At 40.5% G+C, this 22,313-nt stretch overlaps 1 protein-coding gene across 1 annotated transcript in view; it reads right to left on the bottom strand.

The window, feature by feature from the left end:
* The window catches only part of adarb1b (adenosine deaminase RNA specific B1b), a 143,797-nt gene that overhangs the window by 13,931 nt on the left and 107,553 nt on the right, over nt 1–22,313 (bottom strand). The window contains exons 4-9 of the mRNA XM_050048391.1: nt 11,144–11,218; nt 6,257–7,182; nt 3,262–3,376; nt 2,221–2,389; nt 1,907–2,052; nt 1,102–1,270 (exon numbers count right to left, since the gene is read on the bottom strand). Coding sequence (XP_049904348.1) covers nt 1,102–1,270; nt 1,907–2,052; nt 2,221–2,389; nt 3,262–3,376; nt 6,257–7,182; nt 11,144–11,171 — 1,553 coding nt within the window. The 5' untranslated portion in view covers nt 11,172–11,218. The remainder of the gene's footprint in view (nt 1–1,101; nt 1,271–1,906; nt 2,053–2,220; nt 2,390–3,261; nt 3,377–6,256; nt 7,183–11,143; nt 11,219–22,313) is intronic.

The raw sequence follows: 22,313 nt of genomic DNA, 5'->3' as shown, positions 1-22,313 counted from the left end.
ACACCCCGCATGACTAAATGTACAGCTTCCAACCTATTTTGCCCTCTACTGACTTGGATCGCTCCGCTTTGGACAACCACACAAAATCTGAGTCACTAGTACCAGCGCTGACACGCTGAAAAGGGCAACAAGACTTCTCACACAGTGCAAACAGCATCCGCTACTCGTTCGACATCTCCCTCATCAAATACACTCTCAGCATTCAATCACTCTGTGCGTTCAGGCAAGGTATTACGATTCCTGGATGGAGGAGGAGGAAGAAGGGGAAGAGGGAGGGAAAAAAGGAGGGGCCCGTGAGAAGAGTTATGGAGAAGTTTTATCGTTCATCACAAGGGAGGCACAGTGTTGCCTTGAACATGGACAGAGACTAAAGACACTATGATGTGCCTGCAAAAATGCCCCCGGGGACAAAAGATCCATCAATTCAGCTGTCCCTGACACTCCCTGAGGAAAATGATAGACTTGAAATGACAAAGCAAGGATAAAATGCAATTCATCGCAGTATGAGTAAATAAAACACAAATAATCATGAAACCACATAGCTAAATAAGTGTAAATCTTCAAAATGAACATAAAACATATCTATTAGGGCAACAACTACTGATTATTTTCACTATAAATTATGATTCTGATTATTTTCTTGATTAATTGTCTGGTCTACAAAATGTCCGAAAATAGTGAAAAACATCAATCTCATTTCCCCCAAGTCCAATGTGGTGTCTCTAAATGTCTCTTTGGCAGTCCAAAACTGAAGATATTCAGTTTAATATATACCAAACAGAGGAAAACAGGAAGTCCCCATATTTGAGAGGGTGGAGACTGCCTTTTTTGCATGAACAATTACTTTAACAATTTATCGAATATCAAAACAATTGGCCATTATTTTTCTACCAATTGACTATTGATTAGCTGACTAATAGTTGCAGCTCTAATATTAATTTGTCGTACATGAAGCAAAATGTGCATTACGCAAGAATGTGGATAAACATATTTCCAGACATGGTCAAGTATTTCTTCAAGGATTTTCTGTAAAATAAGAAATCATTGTCTGCTGTCATGCTTTATAAGGGCTCTTTCTATGCTAAGTTTCAACCAAATTACCTTGCAATTTTGTCACTGCAGGACATGGTGAGTAGCCTCTCCCCCTGCAGCACCCCGTCCCAGGTCTGGATAGTGTTGCTGGACCTCACAGGGATGGTGCCTTCCCCTGACTCAATTTTGGTCCTTAACTGGCCCCGTGCTTTCCGGTTGGGATGTCTGTCTCCTTGGTCTGAGTGAGAGAGCACGAGAAGAAGCATAAAAATGTAGAACGAGAAATTTGGGTCCCTATCAATGAGAAAATATCTACAAAAATCTTCTCAACATGACAAAACAGAGATTCCGGGAAAAAAAAAAAAAAAAAAAAAAGAAAGATGGAAAAAAAAAAGGCTTCCACAAAAGCATGACCCATTATTTATTATTATGTTATCAATGTTTTCTGCTGTTCCGCCAGCAGGCCCCATCTATTCAGTGACTAATTGAATGTGGCTGTTTTCTATTCAGTCTGCCATGTGCAACGGAAAACACTTTGACAAGAGTAAGAGGGAGGTTAATCAGACAGACAGTGTGGGCTGGCTGGGCGGGAGAAAGACTGATAGAGACAGACAGCGAATGACAAAAAGCTCTAATTACTAGAGCCTTGTTTAAATGTGCCTGTAATGTGTATTTGGATTCAGAGTAAAATTCTAATTAAATGAAACCAAGCATAAGAGGAAAACCCTACAATTTTAATTAAATAAAATACGCTGTTGTTGAAACTGAATTCTGAACTAAGACGAGACCAAATTAAAAACATGTCGGCTGTGCTGAGGAGGAGAGATGAGGCTGGCGTGAGGCAGTGAGCGGTTGCTGTGCGATTGCTCTGTACCTTCAACTCCTGCCTCATGTGGAGAGAAGATCCTGGCATCTCCACAGGGGGAGGTGCTGATGTAGAGGTGGAACTGGACGTTGTCCTTTAACCTGTAGCCTCCCTTCTCACACGGCACGAATATCGACTTGTGGTGGTCGTCCTTGCTGTGGTTGTGACAAAGATTTAAAGGGCAACTTTAACACACAGCTAACAAACAGCATTATAGCTCATTTAACTGGATTTAAAATGGATTGGAATTGACACAGCAAAGAGCAGTCTAAATACATGTAATTAGATTGTCGATACAAGTAACCTCCCACCAGTCCACTGACCTGAGGAAGAACTCCAGCTGAGTGTAGAGGTACCTGATGAGCGAGCGTCGGGCAATTATCTCAGCGTGGCAGTCATTGAGTGCCAGGCCGCGGTCGCTCATGTACTCACCGTTGATGCATTTGGTTCCCGTGGAGACACAAATTACCTGTGCTTCCTTCACATCTGTGCCTGTTGGGGGTCGAGTGAACAAAGACATGTTTGTCAATCACTCTTAAAGGGCACCTATTATGCTCACTTTCAGGTTCAAATGTGTATTTTGGGTTTAACACCAGTCTGCCCTGATTGGTCAGGGTAACTGGTTTGTTCTCCTCAGCATCTTTGCACTATCATTGCAGCCAAGGGAATAAATGTAACAGAGTAGAGTGGTGCTTTCTACCATGAAAAATCACCACTAAAACCTCCTAAACCAAAATCTTTGGGGAGAAATTTACAACGATGGCAACCAAGATTACATGTTTCCCTGACATTAGCTGGTGGCTACATGTAGCAATGTATGTAATGTAAACACTTGGTGTAATGTGCCTGGAGAAGATGACCACATAAAGAAATCTGTCATGATCTGATGTTATCTTGTCATTAAAGTAGGTAAATCCCATTGAAAACAGAGCAGTCAAAATGGTCTAACTACTTTAACAAATGTTTATGGCATGATATGGCCACATTTAATATAAACATTCAATATCGTAACATACACATGATAGAAAATAAGGAATAAATTGTGTTGCCCTGGCACAGTGGAGTGAAGCATAAAATGGCAAAGAATAAAAATTCTCCCAACACTTGTGATTGAACTGAGAACAAAACTGTGGATGATGTTTAATTCATAAATGTTGTTGCATATGCTGCAAAATAGGCCATTCATTTCTGAGGAAACATTATCAGACTAAGAAATGTTATACTTCACTGTGAATATTATCAGCTTTTCTCTATGAGCTTTACAACCTGAATTTTCCTCTGGATAATACTTGAGAATTGACTGTCAGTGTTGAGTTTGTAAGCACAAAAGCACCAACCATCTTTTACCCCCCCCCCAAATCTACCTGTTGTCATGACGACCCCTGCTAGGACTTTCCGTCGTGCATGAGGGGAAGTGAAGTTTTCTGTCAGCTCACTGAACTTATCCACCACCAGGCGCGAGACTGCATCAGCCAGAACCTGGAATCACACACACACATACATACACACACACGCACACACATACACACAGCCACACATACGCAAGCTTGTGTCAGATATGTCAGTTTACAAAGCGCGTCTGATGTTATCCTCCCCTAGAGCACCATGTACCTGTCACAGCGTTCGCATTCAGCTCCAAACAAGCGTCAGAGCGTTGAAAAGGCAACAAGTGAAACTGGGTTGACCCCCTGAGGTATACCTAACCCTCTTTCAAGCAACGCTCTTTGAGTCTGGCATGACAGTTATAATTTACCATCTCCCCTCTGACAGTGAAGCAAAAACCAAACAAGTAATCCCGAGCAACAGATGTGAACAAAGTGTTCGTCGACATTCCACAAGGTTTAAATCTCCACTCTAAACTCCGGGGGAACCTCAAGTGAACTTCACACTTCTTTTGTTCTTGGACAGCCACCTCGTCTTGCTGGCTCTTTATCCATTGCTAATGTGATGGAAAATGACGACAACCAAGAGGAGAGATGACGGCTGGATGACCACAAATTAAAGAGATTAGTCCAATATTACTTCCCTGCTACTTTGGAGTCACCCACTCGTGGCCAGATCATTTGACTTTCGAATGCCAAGGTCGTCTATAGCCTAGGAATGACTTTTAATCTCTAGGGATACAAAAAAGTGGAAGTACCCATCACTCGGACAAAAAAAAAACACGTCCAAAGAATATTTCCTTTCGGGAATGAGTAAAAAAACCTGTTACTTTCCTTGAGCATCAAAAAAACAGCTCAAACTATAACATACTACACTAAAGTTACCATGTTTCCTGCAACAGCAGTGGACTCAAACCATTTGTCCCCATTAGTTCCTTGCCAGATGGAAACAGGCTGCAGAAATTAAATACCAAGCGACAGAGAATTAATAGAGCAATTAGTGGGGGCACTATCGTTAAAATGGGGTTCTTGTCGAATAAATCAGTTGACAAGTGGAGAGAGTGAGTAAAGAGAAAAAAGAAGGCTTTGGGAAGGGGGCTGTTGACACTGTGCTGTGCTGATTAGCTCTGCTGACTGTGTTATCTCTCTCCACACACTGGCGTGGCTCTGACTGTCACCTCTACAGTGGCATCAAAAGCAACCACCTGCCCTTAGTCCCCGCACACCTGATGTGAATGAGGTTTTAATGATAATCTACTAGAACAGCAGAGTTTGACAGGTGGAGAAGATTGGGAGACCTCTTTGCAACCTAAATAACAAATCCATGGAAGGTTCACACAGAATATGTTAAACAATGCTTTCTTGTTGAATTCTGCAACATCTGTCAAATCTCTCAGTAACTGACCAAATGATACTATTAATATAATAGAATCAGCCATTCATTTTGGAATACACTCATTAGGAAGAGGGGTGTCTCACTTGAAAACTTTTATACTATACCAAGATGAACATAACCTAGAAAGAAGTAATATATGGACCAAGCACTGGCATCCTGATTATCTGCATGACGATAATTACCTGGATCTGATGTGTTAGAAAAGATGATCTTTCAGAACTGCATGTACTTCTATAACTCATCCCAATCTTTGTAATTTCAACAACTGCCATTTTTCTTCTTAAATCCTAATTACTGTTTCAAGCCTCTTGATAATGACTGACAAGGTCAAGTAAATGATCCAACAACAGCTTTAATGAAGGCAGAATTTGAAATATGAAAATCATGTGTCTGATATGGCATTGCACTTATTTTAAAAGCAAGTTAAAAAATAAATAAAACAACACTAAAAAGTAGAACTAGGTTCTGCCTAAAATAGAAAAAAAAAATAGTGTAATTTTGAGGGATACTTGCTTCTTCTTTAATGAAGGCAGAAATTAAAAAAATAAAATCTGTCTGACATGCCATTGCACTCGTTTTAAAAGCAAGTTGATAAAATCCACCCAAAGCAGAACTAGGATCTATCATCACCAAAAAAAAAACAAAAAAACAAACAAACCCACCATACTTTTTAGAGCTACTTTCAGTGATTAACATTTTGGTGTCTGGAATGAAAATGAATATTTGATAGCTGTATGTGAGGAGGCACAAGTGCCTTGGGTATCCTTTTGTATTTTAGTCTTATGGCCCTACTGGGATTCTTTCTTTGGGTGTGCAGCCATGGGCCTAAAATGTTGATGAGCTGTGATACAAACTGAAGTACGTTTGTACACATTTTGCTTCTGATTTATAGGGGTGCCATGATTCTTCAAATCTATGATTCGATTAGACTTTTGTTTGTAAGTTCACAATTCGATTCAATATTCAATGTTAAAAAATGTTTTCCCCTGCGCTATTCCACTGTTAGATTATCCAGTTTTGATCTGTAAAGATCAATAGATCACAAGCTTTAGCCCTGCCTGACAGCTGTGATTTATGTTTTCTAAATTCTACTTTAGAAAGAATCGGCAATAGGGATTGCCGATCTGAAATCTAAACCTAATTCCAATTGATTTTCAAATTAGAATTAAAATCATGAAACCCCTGCTAAATAAATGGGTAGTCTAACAAGCTAAGTCTTTTTTTAAATTATTGCAGAAAGAATTGTATCATGAAGAACTAACAGGTATGATGCATCCTATAAAACCTGATACATGCTGTAACTCAAGATCACAACCCCTGGAATAGTTTCTTTGGCTTATTAAATTCACTAAACAATGTGGTCATTGAAAATATTTCATAATTTCAAGGCCTGCAAAACAGATGTTGTATCAGCCTGAAAGCTCAGTGACTTTACAACAGAACATCAAACTACTGAGCCAATGCACCGTGTCTAAAGAAAGTATATGGCTGACACCTGGTGTGGTCCCAACGGAGTTCCTGCTCTGATCTGGTAAGATTCTCTGCAAATACAATAATCTTTACAGAAAAGAGACCTCTTACCTGAGGCAGGTGAAGCTGCAATCCCTCTCTTGGTATGGGTTGCCGGGATGGTGTCTGGTCTAGCTGCATGTTGAAGAGAGCTGAGAGGGCTGCCTGCGCTGCCCGGGCTTTAGCCAGCTTCTTGTTGCGCCCTGAGCCTTCAAACGTCTGTGCATCCACCGTTACTGACATCACAAAATTCTTGGCATGACTCTCCCCGCTCTCTGAGACAAAGTCATATTTGAGGCCTGGCCTGAGCTCATTGAGGATCATGACTGGGTTTTTGCCACTGGACGGCGAGCTGAATGTTGATGGAGGGGGCAATGGGGCCTGGGCAAGGTTGCTGCCAGGTGGTGTTGGCAGTGGGTACTCCCCTAGTGAGTTTAAGGAGCTGCTACCATTGGAGCCTAGATAGAAGGATTCTTCAGGTGCGGCTGGTGTCTCAAAGCCATTGAAGAGCATGTCTGGGAAGTCAGCTTGGTCAGATGTAAAGTCTGTGTTCACTGTCAGTGTTCGACCCATAGCCAGGTGCGCCTCAGAGGCATTGGGGAACTGGACGAAGGAACGCAGTGCCTTCTCTGCTGCATTTAATTTAGCCTTCTTCTTAGTTGGGCCCATGCCCTCAAACATCTGTCCATTGACCTCCACAGTCATGACAAAAACTGGTGCATGGACTGGTCCTGTCTGGGACAGAAGTTTGTACTGTAGACCCGGTTTGATTTCATTCAACTGCATCAGAGCATTCTTGGGCAGGACCGGCCCCGGTGTTTTCTTGCGCTTCTTGGCCCGGAACTTGGAGTGTGTGTGCCCATTGTTTCCCTCTTCTAGGGGGCGCTTTCGACTGCCCAGGCCACTTCCATTGGGGAGCTGTTCAGTCACTCCCACCCCGTCTTTGCAGGACACGTTGTCCAGGTTTCGGTTTTCCTTAACATCGGTGCTGCTTGAACCTGCGGTGCCCAGAAAGAGTAACTTACAACGCCTTCGTTGCAGGATCTTGTAAATGCAAAATTTATAGATTCCTTTATCACTCTTTGGAACTGAAACAATGATTTGTGTTCCTTTATCAAAGCAAGAGAATCTGGCTTTTAATTGGATTGAACATATTAACCTATGGTCTACTGGTATAACTACAAATAGTAGAACACCATCAGTACATGTACTGTTGTCGAAAAAAATGCCAAGGCTTAGAGATGGTAAAGATTTGAAACAGTGAAGGGATTTTTTTTGGACTGCATTTTGGTTATATAGTATTTTATTTTGAAATGTATCTCGTAATATATCATCATAATTAAAGTTGTAGTTATGAAGCTGGTTATTTTGATGGTCAAGTTAAAGTGGGATGAATATATTTTCAACTAAAACAACTCCTGCACACTTCTGAGGTTGCACAGTATTATGGGTCTCAAACAAAAATGCACACAAATACGAGCACACATATCAACATAGACGCACAGACACACGCACACAGAGCTGTTCCTCATCCACTCTATCAATTTTTAATCGCTTGAGTGCCTACAGAGAAATTAGGTACACTTTAAATGTTCAGTTTGAAACTGCGGGTCCTGAAATATTCTCTACTGGGGAACACATATCACTGAATCCAGTTAGCAAAGTGGATGGAATATTGGCAAAAATTTTCATTTATAACATCCTTCAGCAAAGGCTTGATAGGTTACTCCTTGCGGTACTCAGGAGAAAGAGAGGCCGCAGTGTGCATGAGTGGGATTGTAGGTTGGGTTGAGGGAGTGCAAGGGAGGAGTGCAGGGGGAGGAGCTGAGGACCAGGCAAACAGGAGAATACATCAAAGAGGCGGAAGGAGAAGACTCCACCTACTGCAGGATCCTAAAGTCTTGAAAACACGGTGGAAGGTTGAAATGCTGTTTACCCGTTTTTTTGTTTTAGTTTTTTTTTTTTTTTTTAACATAAGACTTTTGAAAAGAATGACTGTCGTATTTAAAATGAGGAAAATCTGAATTAGAAATCTGTATCTAATGAGGTGCCATTCATAAGACCCTGCGCCTCTGAGATCCCCCCCATGGAGCTTGTCAGAGAACACAGTGTTTTAGGTTGCAAAATGTACCGACATGCCGTTACCATCTGCAAACTACTATCGACATGTCTAAAGGCAACAAAAAAAGACACTTATTACTAAGATCAAGAACACAGGCATGCATATCTGTCAGTTTATGAGCAATATCTGCACTGACAACATGCATTATTTTTGGTGTGTGTGTGCATTCTGCAAACTGGTATCTTGCAAATATGAGTTTTGCAAATAAACAAGGGAAAGGAGGAACAGCATAACTGTGTTACAATAGTAGCCAAGAAGACCTATCACCTATCAAAATGGTGATAGGTGAAATCTGTGTGTTGGACAGAGGCAAAATCGCAGCCAATGACTTAAAACCACCACAGATGCTGCAGCATTAGTTGAGTAATTTAAGCTGTGGTGCATGACTTGGACTTTCATTCCAAATGAAATGTTTTAAAATTCAGTTAGTAGTGGTGTAGCTTGTTATTTTTCTCTTCAAGGGATAGAATGCATAGGACTCTCAGCTACCGCAAATTTAGGGATTTCCAGTTACATTATTGCATAATACACACGTTTAGCTATCAGTACTGCTCCTGAAACAGTTTTACATGTAGGGTATAGGGACCAATAAGCCAATCAAAATGAAGTCACACACTGAAAACTCTAGCATGCTGCACAGACAAATACAGTGGATATAATGGCACACACATAAAAATCTGGAGCTCCCTTTCTCTGGTCCAAAATATTCATTTAGCACATTTAGGCTTTCTCTACGGGGGTTAAAACTGATACTCTTCATTTTAGTATAATAACTTTGCAGGATGATGGATATTCAGTAGTACCCATGTCAGAGGACAAAAGCCACAGAGCAGCAGCCAAGACACCATGCACTGAATTATGGCACACACATGCAGTTGTGGTCATGATCATGCGCATCAACGTCTGTGTAATCAGCACCCATTACTTATTCAGAGACAAAACATTCCATATGGCTGGATCTGTCAGAGCTTCAATTCCCCCTGTGAGGGTTGCATGAACAAATAATGCAGACAAAAAAGTCTCTTATCACAACTTCATTTTAACTTGTTTGTTGGGCTTTTGATTTTGGGATGATTCATGTGATTAAAGAATTTCAAGAACTGCAGAGGTTGTCACATAAAAGTTAAAAACTTCTTTCATGTTTTCCTCTGGTGTTTCCCTTGGTATTAAAGAAACGGGCTTGTGTGAGCTTGGACTGTGTTTTATCTTCAAATATATATTTTGACTGGCAGTAAAAATGCAAGAAAGAGGCTTCAGAGGCTTTGAAAGACAACAAAGACCATTTTGTAACTCCTCTTATTTGACTTAACACATAACAACATGCTTCTCCTCCGAGCAGAAATGCAGAGTGTGACACTACAATAAGAACTGTTCATTTGTATTGCAGGTTAGGGCGCTGCTAGGATGACAGCTCTCTTTGAATGTGAGTTCTGAATCGCTAAGGTGTGGGGAAACACATTCAATCATGTCTTTTCGTGCCTTCTGAGGCTCAGTTACTGAGTTCAAACCAAAATGTCTAATTAAAGTTAAATAAGCTGGAGAGGATTTTCTAAAAGAGAAATGGAGGTAGAGGGAATCTGTAAGATGACCTGAAGTCTTTGAGATGTAGTGATTAGTTCTTCCCTAAAAGTTTCCCACAAATCAGCTGTGTGCACTGCCATGTGTCTTGGTTCAGGTAAGGACATGATAGCTCCCATCATGCATCATCCCAAAACAACTAGAGATGTCAGTTTCACTTAATTTTGCTTACTATAGCCCGACACCCATCAACCAGTAACTAACTGGTTACTTTTTCCAGAAAAAATAAAAATAAAAAATAAAGAAAAACCAAAGTGACATGTAATAAAAGAGGCCTTTCCTTTTAGTCTGGCGTTCCACTGACGCAGTGAGCTCTGGTGCCACATTTCGACGAGCTATCCATTCAGAGGCGGTGAAATTTTAATGTTTTGTGATGTAAATGTCTTGCCTTCGATTGTATATTCTGATGACCTAGCTGACAGACAGGTGGTGAGCTACATTAACAGGCGGAAAAATAGTGCCCACTTGCCCCCCCTCCAGTCTTCACTGCGCATGAGTCAGGTGACATGGTGGCCACCCTCTAGTCTCCCTCCAAGTCGCCTCTGTGAGTAAGCAACTTTATTTTGAGGGCGCAAAATTCCTTTAGCATTGTAGGCTAAGTTAGCACCACTAGCCAGCAGTGCTAGCAGAGCTAACAATGCTAAAGGGGGTTTGCAGTTCATAATTGCTTACTCATCAGAGTGATCTGGAGGGAGATTGGAGGGTGGGCCCAGTGTTTCGACAGCAACACTGCTGAGTCAGGATGGCGTTACTAGTGGTAGTCACCAAATGAGCAGTGCCGCTAGCTAGCTCCCACCAGACAGAATTGCATAGTGCAGTAAACTAAAGGGTAGTGCAATTAACCTGAAGAAAGACATGTGTAACTGGTCAAAAATGTTCTCAGCGGTTAACCGATTAACAGTTAACCATTGACATAGCTAAACATAACGGTATGAACAGTATTTTTTTTGACGTTCAGACAGTCTTTTTGTATTTACAGGAAAGATTTGCATTTACTTTAATTTTTTTTGTATAGTCTTGTATGTTACTCTGTTCTATAAAATGTGGGCTAGCACTATACTAATACCTGTGTATTAAAGGCAAGCAAAATGTGTTCACACTGATTACACATCACAGGAGGACATACGAGGGAAAACATGCGGGCAGACAGAAAGGAGGGAAACGAAAATACAGGCAGACATTTAAAAGTAGAGACCAGCTATTGCTCGGACAGGAAGACAGATAGACTGAAAAATACGAAAAATTTAGAGTCGACTCACTCATATTCTCCTCCTCATCCACATCCATGGTCACGGGTTTGTTCTGACCTGAGAGCAATCTGGCCCCCACTGCACCTATGGATCAGGGGACATAAAGGTGGACTGCATAAGCACGGACAGAGTGACACGCATGCACATAAACACATTCAAAGACCTTGAGTGGCTACAGTGCTAATAAATTTCTTGATGCTCCAGCACACACACACAAAGGAAAATGCACATATTGCACTGTGTAAGTAGCCCGTGAGGTAGGCGTATAAATATTCAGAGACTGAGAGATATCAAGGTGAGAGAGGAGGCCAGGGCTGACAGGCCTTAATAGCAGGAGCAGTCTATTGTGACTTTAATATCCCTCCGATTAGACCTCATTTCCCACTGCCTGCTGAGAGATATACAGCTAGTGACATGGCCAAGTTACTCCATTACCACACACACATACACACAGGACTTATCCCAAGGTGGAGAGTGCGATTAAAGCTCCATTAAGCAATATTTTTCACACTAACATAGAATCAAATGATTTCATGCAATCTGAAATGTTCTCTCACACTGACGATGAATACCCAACTCTGAAGCTATAGAAGTTTTTTTTATCAGTTTTCTGCAACTGGCTCTGTTTCGCCATTTTACGTGTACATGGCTGAACACAACGTAGCAAATGGCTTATTAAGAGAGCCAAACATCTAGCAGGTCTGAAGCTTCTGGTCGGTGTTTGACATGGTATTAGCTCACAATAAATTGCGCATAAGAATGTCAACTTTGTTGACATCCTCCTTTGTTGACATCCTCTCTGGATGTGAATTACCAACAGGGTTAAAAACCACGTAAGTCAAGACGTAACTTTTAACACATCGATGTTTTGGCCACCTTGGTGCAAGAGAACAATCAGTTTCCCAGTTGCACGTCCTGCAGGTGTGGAGCAAAATTCATTTTTAGTCTTGTTTCTTGACAAAGTTAGGTCTGATATCGACTCTTGGCTCTGGTTTTGGTCTCCACCAACTGCCTAAGGAAATATCTGGCACTTATGCTGATAAATGCTTTGCTTTGCTTTGTTTACCTGCTAGTTGCTAACTGTGTCTGTCTGCTATTTGATACTGGGCAGGGGGTGTAGAGTTGGTTAATTATTATGGCCGTGAAAGCTGAACACACAATGCCTTAGCAAACAGACACAGGCAAATAAAAAATATCTTTACAGATTTGGCAACACAAGTGCAACATTTACAAAAAACGCTGCTAGAAGCTCACAACACAATCGAGACTGTTTTCAGGTAACACTAAGTGCTGCACAGTACGTCAGGGACATGCTTGGTGTTGTCATGGTTTGTGGCTTACGAAGATATCAGTGTTGGCTATCCATCAGTATGACTGTGTACACAAAAGGCCAGTGGTAGGTAAACAGCAGATATCTGCAATAATAACTAAAAGTAAGCAAAAAAAAAAAAAAACCTCAAACTTTAAGCCATTTTCCAACACCACAGACAGACATTTTCAATAACTCCATAATCCACAAACGGCAACAAGCACTGCGCGTTCCAGCTGTGAGCATCACTTTTTAATGTTCCCTTGAACAGCTTTGGTTGTGATGTGAGCTTCTTTACATGTGTCGTCAAGTTGGTGAGTGTTTTTCCTTATTTGCTTGAGTTGTGTCTACGTCCATGTGTTGTTGTTTAGTTCTCAGGGCCACCGTAGTTTACTGATGAAACAGCATTAATGAAAGCAGTGAAAGTGAACTAAACAGTTGTGGCGAACAAAAAACCAAAAGACGTCACTGAACTAATCTAAAAATCTTTATCAAAAGCATTACACAGACTTTCTAAATGTCAAAACTTGCTTCAAGGAGCACTCTACCAAATTTAGTATTGCCCTTTGATAACACTGTTAGTGAAAAAATAGATCAACATTAATTCAGCAGTACCAGTGATATGATCCTTTTCAGTCTACGAATTCTTGCTCTTTGTCAAAACCAGGCAACTAAAGTACCCTCAAAGCAACTTCAAATACAGTAGAACAGTTAATGGTACTATAACAAAACTTAAATATGACATTCATTTAACCTATAATTAAGCGTCTGAATCACAATTTCATTGATGATTCGTGTCAACCATGAGCTTTACTTTTATTAATTACTTCAGCCTGCTGAATCATCAATTTAATGATCTCCAAAACGATCCTTTTAGAGAGGAGGCTTACTTGGAGAAGTTGCACCACTGGCTCATACTTTCCTGCTAATTACAGAATTAATAGTTGTGAGAAAGTTTCAACTGCATGACTTCCCCCATCAGTCTCCCCCACCAACCACTTGAAAAGTCATGGTGCGACAAAAAAAATATTGCTGAGAGCAGGGCAGATGAGTGCAGACTGATGAAACAGACTAACAGAGTAAGTTAGATGAGAGAAAGAGAGAGTTAAAGCAGCAGAGAGGGGGGGAGCAGAGAGGCAAATGACACAAAGAGACAGAGAGAAAGCAGGAGAAAGATGGCATTATGATATAGAACAGATTGTGCTGATCCTACTCTCTCTCCACCCGTCTTCCATCAGTGGCCCCATTCCTCAGCCAGACACTTTCTTAAGCTAAACTAAATGGGCTAATTAATCTGGGCTAATGGTGGGTGACAGCAAATATGCTAGCACAATTATCACCCTATTAAAGATTCATATTCCAACCCATAATTGAAAATGAAAAGGTGGGGTGAAGGGAGGATGGGTGGGAGTGGGTCCAACAGAGTGAAAGATGAGAGTAATTTTTATCAGGTATCCGGAGCCAGGTGCCCCCGGCCCCCACACACTCATCCAGCAACTCAGAACCACTACCACTGCACGCAATACTAGTTGCACTACTTATAGGTTGTTACTTCTGCTGTGCATGATGCTGTATGATTTTATGTTAAAGTATTGGGTCTAACTTGTTACCTATGAATAGTTGTAACATGTTCAAGTGGTCTTTCACTGTCAAATAAAGCCTACTGTCTGTTCATGTTAACGTGTGACCAGATATGGGCAATCGTCTATAAAATAATTACATTCAACATGTCTTAAAGAAGTATTTCACTGCTGGGAAGATGGTCTTTTCATAAAACTGGGCTTTCTGTGCAGTAGAAAGATGCAAATACTTTTGAAATCGGTGCTACATGACCAGAGAAAACAATTATTTTTGCTCAAGAGGTAGAAAACCTACAACTACCACAATGCACTGTGCCTACCACTAAACATTCCTGCTGATGGTTGACGTAATCTGAGCCTGGACATTATGCCACAGGAAACAATATGGCTGCCATCTGGTGACAAATGATCTTGAATTTCAGCTGACCAGTAAGCTAAATATGATTCTGAAAACATCTCTTTCTCAAACTGCTTCTACACTTTTGTATTCAGGGTGGGAGTACCTATCTGTAGTTTGAGCAACAGACCTAGAGCCAGTGAAAATATTAAACAAGACTGTGTTTTTACTCGCATACTTCTTCCTCCTTCACACTTCACCCAACACACACTGCTGTGTAGTTTAATCAGCACGCAATGCAAATGTGCCTGTCAGTTTTGATTTTCAGATGAGACCGCCTTGCTCATAAATCTGTAACTATTCCTGAAATCAGGTGCAATCAGCGGGGAGAGCCCCACAAAGAATTTGTAAAATGAGCGTATGAGTGTGCATGTTTGTGTATGTGTGTGTGTTTTATGCAGTACATCTGGAGGTAAATGTCTACGCAGCTCTAAAGGGCACTCGCTTCAGAGAAAAAGAAAAAACTCAACCTTGTCACTGCATTCTGTTAATTAAAATGGAAGCTCATATTTTTGTGCTGAGTGAAATTCATGTTCTCTTTTAAAATCATTCGATATATTTTTGTTTTTTATCAAAGAGAAAATCAGTGTGTTCCGAAGTCTCATAAATAGAGACACATCATTATGAGGACAGCTCGCTGCTGTGCTTTATGTACATGTACAGTGTTGTGTGGGTGTTTGTGGATGATCAGTCTCTTTCACAGGGTCAATCCAGATCAAATTCAGCCAAACGCTGAACAAAAGTGACAAATTAGAGTCATGTAAATGTGGACTTCTAGAAAATATATCAAGTTGACTAATCGTTAATAACGGAAAAGAAATTATGCACTGCCTATAGGAATACCTACAGTATTAGGCTTAAAAGGCAGCAACATTTGCTTTAATATGGTCCATTACCTTATTTCCTCCGAGGTATTATTTTAATACGGCCATCAAAAATATTCACAGCTGCTTTGTTAAAATAGCTGGTAAATGATTCCATTTTCCATCAAACTGTGAGCTTTATAACTTGAGCTATGCATATACTCTTTGGGAAAAAGGTATGTATTCTACTTAGACGCTACATAGGAAGGTCTGCAATGTCTGAAGTTACGACAGTATTGGTTGGCAGAAAAAGGCCCCTATGCACATTGAATATGAAGGACTGACAGCAACTGAATGTTTACCACTGATGAGAATATGTTACGCTATCAAACAAATATGATCTAAGGCTTCTCATGGTCTGTTTGGTGATAATGTGATATATAACACATTTAAACCATGCTCCAACAAAATTGTTTAAGAACAGCGAGGTTTGAACATCAAAGATAGACATTTTCTGAAGGTGCATCAGCATTTTTCTTTAAAGATCAGCCAATTCTAGACATTAAAGCCCTTGAAACTAATTTGGACATTTGCAATTTAACCGACGGGATCTTTGATAGATTTTGGTATTGACTGTTTCTGAACACACGAGACTGAAGCAGTGGATTTAAAGTGAGTCAAAAGAACCGACGGTGAGGCCTGACGACTATCTCCCTCCACATGCATAAATGATACTGCGTCATCAAGTTGTGAGACGGCTTGGTTCCAGGTAATTCTGAGTGGACGCCAAGGGAGGCAGGGAGAGGAGAAAGATGAGAAAGAAGATGAAAAACCTCAAATTCAATCTGGCACGGTGAGAGGGACTGAGGGGAAATAAGGTGGTTTTGATTTGTCTCTCATCCCTCGCTTGCGCTGTGACGGAGCGATAGAGTATCGCCACCGTGGAGGGAGCACCAGCAGCGGCCAACTGATGGGAGGAGGTGGGGTGCGGGTGGGTGGGGGGGTGGTGCGAGGGATGGAAAGGTAAAGGTGAGGGAAGAATGGAGGACGAGAGAGATAGAAAATGCAATCTTATTTCAAGTAAAAGAGAATCATTATCTCCTCTAAAACAGNGGGGGGGGGGGGGGGGGGGGGGTGGTGCGAGGGATGGAAAGGTAAAGGTGAGGGAAGAATGGAGGACGAGAGAGATAGAAAATGCAATCTTATTTCAAGTAAAAGAGAATCATTATCTCCTCTAAAACAGAAGGCGACGGAGAGGTGTGCCCTTGGCAGGCCACAGGGTTCATGCTGTCTGAAACAAACTGCCTATAAAGGCTAGTGTAGGAAGTCAGATTCCCCATCAAAATCATTTCAGACCAACTTCAGACCTAAAAAAAAACACTTAAAGCCAAAAGCATAAATAATGAAATAATCCTGCTTGCATGAAGGGCTAACCTTTAATAATTCAAAAGGATTGAAAAAGTAAAAATCTATTTTGGCATGCCCAAAATACCACAGTGGTAGCACCCTCTGCAACTGGATTGTTAGAAGTTTTAGGCAAAAAGTTGAAAGGTAAGCTGCCATGTAAACGGAGCACAATGCAAGAAAATACATTGAGTTGAAAGGTCCATTGGTGCAAAGACTCATAATGCATTGACGCAGCATTGGGGCATCATTTTTCCTTATACTGCATAAGGTGCTGGATCTATAGTTTAGCTGAATTCACATAGAACCCATTCTCTGTGCAACACTGTGCTCTCATTTCAGTCAACTCATATCCAGCAAATGGTCCAGGAAATTAACATGAAGCTTTTCAGAAGCTTCTGTCCAGAGCTGCGGTCAAAGGGCTGCCTGTTGGGAGCATCTTCTAACTCCATGTTATATGCCACGTCAGTGTCGGCTCTACAGTCTTTAGAATAGGATCATTCCCCATTACCTCACTCACTGTCTCAGAGGCATAATGGGATTATCTGGGATGCTTGCTTTGCTTTCCTCATAAGGTAATGCCTGCTTTTTCCTAGTTACTGTAGCACCTTATCTACCTGACCTTTCACTGCAAATGGTAAGGGACATCTCTAAAAAAGCTTGGGACATGTTTCTGCCTCGACTAAGAGGGTAGCTTTTACAGAGTGCATACCTTAACTCTGAATAACACAGTGCCTCTTTTCAGTATCCTGCATTGCTTTAGATTGTAGGTTTCTCTCTATCTTCAGCCTCTTTATCTGCTGGCCGGTCAGCCTGAATTTGTGAAGATGGTTTCATTCACTTTAGGTTGGTGCATCACGTCCTGCTGCTGTCATTTGTTGTTTAGTGTTCTGGCTTTCTTAACCTGTCCCTATACTTCATACACCCCTTTGTGTATTTTACTTTGTACCCTAAGATGCGCTACAATTTTGTCAATGTGATTAGTCTCTCTCTATATATATGTCAGTGTCAACTAACGTATCATCCTCAGTGGCCGTGCTGATGTGGTGTCCAACTCACTCTGAACATCTCTAACTCTGGCTCCTGTTCTTTACCAACATGCTTAGTGGCACTGTTTTTGCTTGACAGTAGCTTTTTCTACATTTGCTTCAGTTAAGTCTTGGCGCAGCCTTTTAGTGTTTCCCTTTATTCCACATTTTGATAGACCGTGTCTTCAAAATAACATTAAATTGGTGTGATTTTTACCTGTGTGTCTTTAACTTAACAATTCCCCTTTCTGTCCACTCCCTCCATTTGTCCCTCCATTTTCCTTAGTTGCTGTCTGCAATAACACTGTCAAACCTGACTTTATCACATTTATCGTACTAATAAAACAAGTTCGAAGTGCATCACTGAGTCCTGCACCTTATTTGTATTGTACATGTATTGTTTTCAGCATGGATCTTAACTGCCTTGTTTTTCTCTTTCCCTGAGCAGCACAGCTACCACTTAACATTGCTGATTTTGTTTGACTGAGTCAGGTTTAAACTTGTCCTTCAGAGAGATGCCATTCCATACTCACCAATTTGTGTTTTATATCTAACTATGAAGAATCCAGGACATAATACATCTGCCTTATTGTGAGCACTGGCTGCTTATATGTCCATTTCCTGTATACACTTAAACAATAGCTGAGGAAACGATTGTGCAAAAATGTATCAAGACAGTGTATTTCAGTTATAGCAGGCAGTACTGTCAAGAGGGGCACAAGTCAACACAGTTGTAATTTGTATCTGTGATAACATGGCAATTGGCCCACTGATGGAATGATGGCGTCTAATTGGTCCCTTGACAGGATGATAGCCTCTAATTGATCTGACGGTAAACTCAAGTTTGTGGTGTCATCTGATGTGAAAGCTTTGCTCTTTGGTGTGATTATACACACACTGGGGAAGGCACTTGAGCTGTGAAAACACTTATCTTTGCTTTTACTTTCATCTTTCACCTTTCATTCAAACTGTGCTGTCCACTGAGACTGAAAACAAACTTGTTATAAGAGAAGGCCACAAATGTGCTACATGCATAGCCTACCCAAAAACCCATTTAACTCAGCTTTAATAAAAATAAACCATTTGCATCTTTGTGGATGAAATTATTCGTGCGCAATTCATTTGGCACTACTTGCCTTCCATCATTTTTCAGCCTGCAGTGTCGACAGAGAACTTCAGTGACACCACCTAACGCTTCGTCCCAGCGAGGGAATCTACTACTGTCACCCAGACTACATTAACAGCATATTAACAGACAACAGCCTCCTCCTTCAAACTTCCAGAAGCCTGACATGCTGCTGTGTTGACAGGACAGAGACACGCTCTAAAAACAGCTCCCGCTTAGCTCCTGTCAAAAACAGACATGGAGAAAAAAGCAGGGCATGCATCGCTGCAGGAATACGGCCACGTACATACTTATGTCTGTGATCTTAATGTTCCTCTCTGTGCTGCTAAAGGAAAACAAACAGAAACTGCTTCATTCCCAGGAATTGTACTGTAGCCTAGAGTAATTCTTGACCTTAATGATTTTCTATTTGTTTTGTAAATCAGCTACAGTGGTGTAAATCATGCATTTACCCTTTAATTAAGTTGATTCTGCTTGTAACTATTGGTTTAATGCAAAACAACATTAGCCGACATATAATCATAAATCTGTGTTTCAGTGACCACATTCAATTCAATGCATGTGTTTTCTTCCACTGGAACAATCTTTTTGTTTCATTTCATATTGCTAAATACTGTGTATTGTACTGCCTCAATGCACTGTAATTGATGTGTTCAAACCTAATTTCTTTGTCTGAAAATCAGCTTTAATTACAGAAGTAATGATACCTTGTACAAGACTGGTATTAAAAAAAAAGATCCTTCATTACATATTTCCGATTAAATCTAATATTTCTCTTTCTTTGTGAATTTAAATTACAGCTTGACCCAAATGTATGTAATGTTAAACCTAAAAGACATGTCGTTATGACATACCCTTAGAGGCTAAGGTCTTTTTTTAAAATGACATCTTTGAAAGCTAAGTGCAGGGTTGTGGGTGTGACAATATTGTAGAACCTGCCATGAAAAATTAAAAGCAGTCTGACATTGTGTTGGCATCCTTTAAAATTGAGTATGGTGTCAAACCCTAACTGTTGTGGTAACTGCAATGAAAACAAAACTGGTAAACCATTCGCGGCAGTAGCTCATTCCATAGGGACTTGGGTTGGGAACCGGAGGGTCGCCTGTTCAAGTCCCCATCCGGACCAAAATATGGAGCGTGGACTGGTAGCTGGAGAGGTGCACTGCTGAGGTGCCCTTGAGCAAGGCATCGAACCCCCCAAACACTCGGAGCAGCTGTCATGGGCAGCCCCACCCTGATCTCTCTCCACTTAGTGCATGTATAGGTCCTGTTTGTGACAACAGAGTGAAAAAATTGAATTTCCCCTCGGGGATTAATAAAGTATATTTAAAAAAATAAATAAAAAAATTCTTACATGTTTAAGGTTCTGGGTCGAAACAAACCCACCCACGTATTCACCCATGCAGCTTTATCAACACTCAGCAATGTCAAAAAAGCATAGAAAAGGTCTGGCGTATTCAGCATAGCTAACCATTGTTGTACAACCAAATTAAAAAACATAAATTTCAAAATAAGAGAGTCAACAGAGGTCTTGTGAATGAAAAACTAATTAAGATTCCAAGGACAGAGAGCATGTTGGGTGTAATACAAAGTGAAAAAGACTTTTAAACCAATCAAACAGACAGCGAAATCTGATTTGGCATGTACCTTGACAAACCTCTGAATAGTAGCTATTATGAAAACAAATACCTAGTTAATTAAAGTTCAACTATTTCATCAATTTATTTACTGCAGTCTCTTTAACTGTAATGTCATTTTCTGAGAGTTTGCAATTCCTGAACTGCAATGAGTCCTTGAACAGAGCCAGTAATACCAATCTTTCCTGTTTCATATTTGCCTGTTGTTGTTGCTGATGTTGAATGAAAACTGGCAACATTTTGGTTGCGCAATACATGTTCTAAACCAACCAATAGTAATTTTATCATTAAGACATGATCAATGAATACTTTTACACGTATCCCGTTTACACTTGTTTTATGTGTTTTAACACTTAGCATTTCCAAGCACAATGTAAACATCTAAGAAATAATTTAAAACAAACCAATATTAAAAACAGATATAAGTGTTTTTTAATGTATTTGTCAGCAACTACAACTCCTCCTGTGGGCAGCTATATGTGGAACCATAGGAGTAATAACAAGTGTTCACAAATACAGAAAAGAAAAACTGCAGAAACATTTATTACTGTGTGTTATAGACCATTTATTGAACATTTAGATATGGTTTTTAAATGCAAAATAGAAGGACTTAGGTTATCATTCAACTTGGCACTTATGTATGTTGTAACCTTGTATGAATTCGCCTGTGGAATAATAATTTAATCACAGCTGTTGAAATGTGTATGAAAGCCTATTTAAACTTAAAATATCAAATTTAATGAACTTATCATTAATTTCTGTGTGTACAGTTTTATGTTTGAAATATTACAATAAACACTAACTTAGCAAAAACTGTACTGATAACATTATAAAGGAAAATGCTTTACTTAAAGACACAAAGTGTCGGTTATCATCACACCCAGAGCGTTAAGTCTTTACTCATTTGCAGCAGGCGACTTGCTCAGGCAACAGTCTGCTAAACTGACCGCTCGAGCCGACAGGCTCTCTGGGGTGGTATCGTGGTTTGCAGTAGAATGCCAGGACTCGCTGGGTAATGGACCAGTACAGAGGCTCAGCTGGGGGTTAAGATGGAAAAAATGGGCATTGCCCTCACGCACACACTGTCACCAGAGCCCCTACGGCACAGCTAATTCAGAGATGCACAGCTCAGGTTTAGTATTGGAGTCAGTGATTTATCTAACAAAAAAGTGTCTTATGGTAAAAATACAAAACTTAATCTGTTCATATTTTTTTTCCATTAAACACAGAAAAAGTAATTGAAAATCCCAGAAAAGAAGTTAAACATGACGGCTGTTAACTTTACTAGGTTATTAATGGTTGCACTTTTAGTATCTCACTATGGATGCGAAGGTCAGCTGAATGCCTACGATGCAAATGTAATGGATTATTTCTCCAAAACATGAAAATTTGTCAAAATTGTGAAAAGAGAACTGCAGGGATGTAGAGGTGTGAAAAGAGAAGAGAATCAGTCTTTTATTGTGTTCCAGACTTTAATATCTGACAGTCGGTCGTTTATCATCATGGACCGCTGATGGTGAGAGAAGGGAAAAGGTGGAGAAAGCAGAGGCAGAGAGTATCAATATGAATTTTTTATTTGATGGGTTTTATGGGAGATTGCATTTCAGAAGGCTGGCAGAGTCAAGGTTCATGGAAGAGTGAAAGAGGAGAGAGCGAGAGGCCAAGTCTTAAAGGCCAGGCGAGGAATAATGGTGTCCCTGCACATGGGGAACACACACTAACACTTTGGTTTGTTACATACTATACACCCTTCCCTGCTTTGTGTGCATACAAAGCTGTAAATCAAATTTTAGCATTCTGCTTGAAGCTGAAAACTCCCTCATGCATTTTCCATCTTTTGTTTCTTTAAAACCACACACACACTTTTACTATTTCTCTCTCTCTCACACACACAC

This window comes from Epinephelus moara, chromosome 7, assembly GCF_006386435.1.
Source record: "Epinephelus moara isolate mb chromosome 7, YSFRI_EMoa_1.0, whole genome shotgun sequence".
Classification (NCBI taxonomy): domain Eukaryota; kingdom Metazoa; phylum Chordata; class Actinopteri; order Perciformes; family Serranidae; genus Epinephelus; species Epinephelus moara.
The sequence above is the reverse complement of the archived record's forward strand: the minus strand, read 5'-3'. Positions and strand labels throughout refer to the sequence as shown.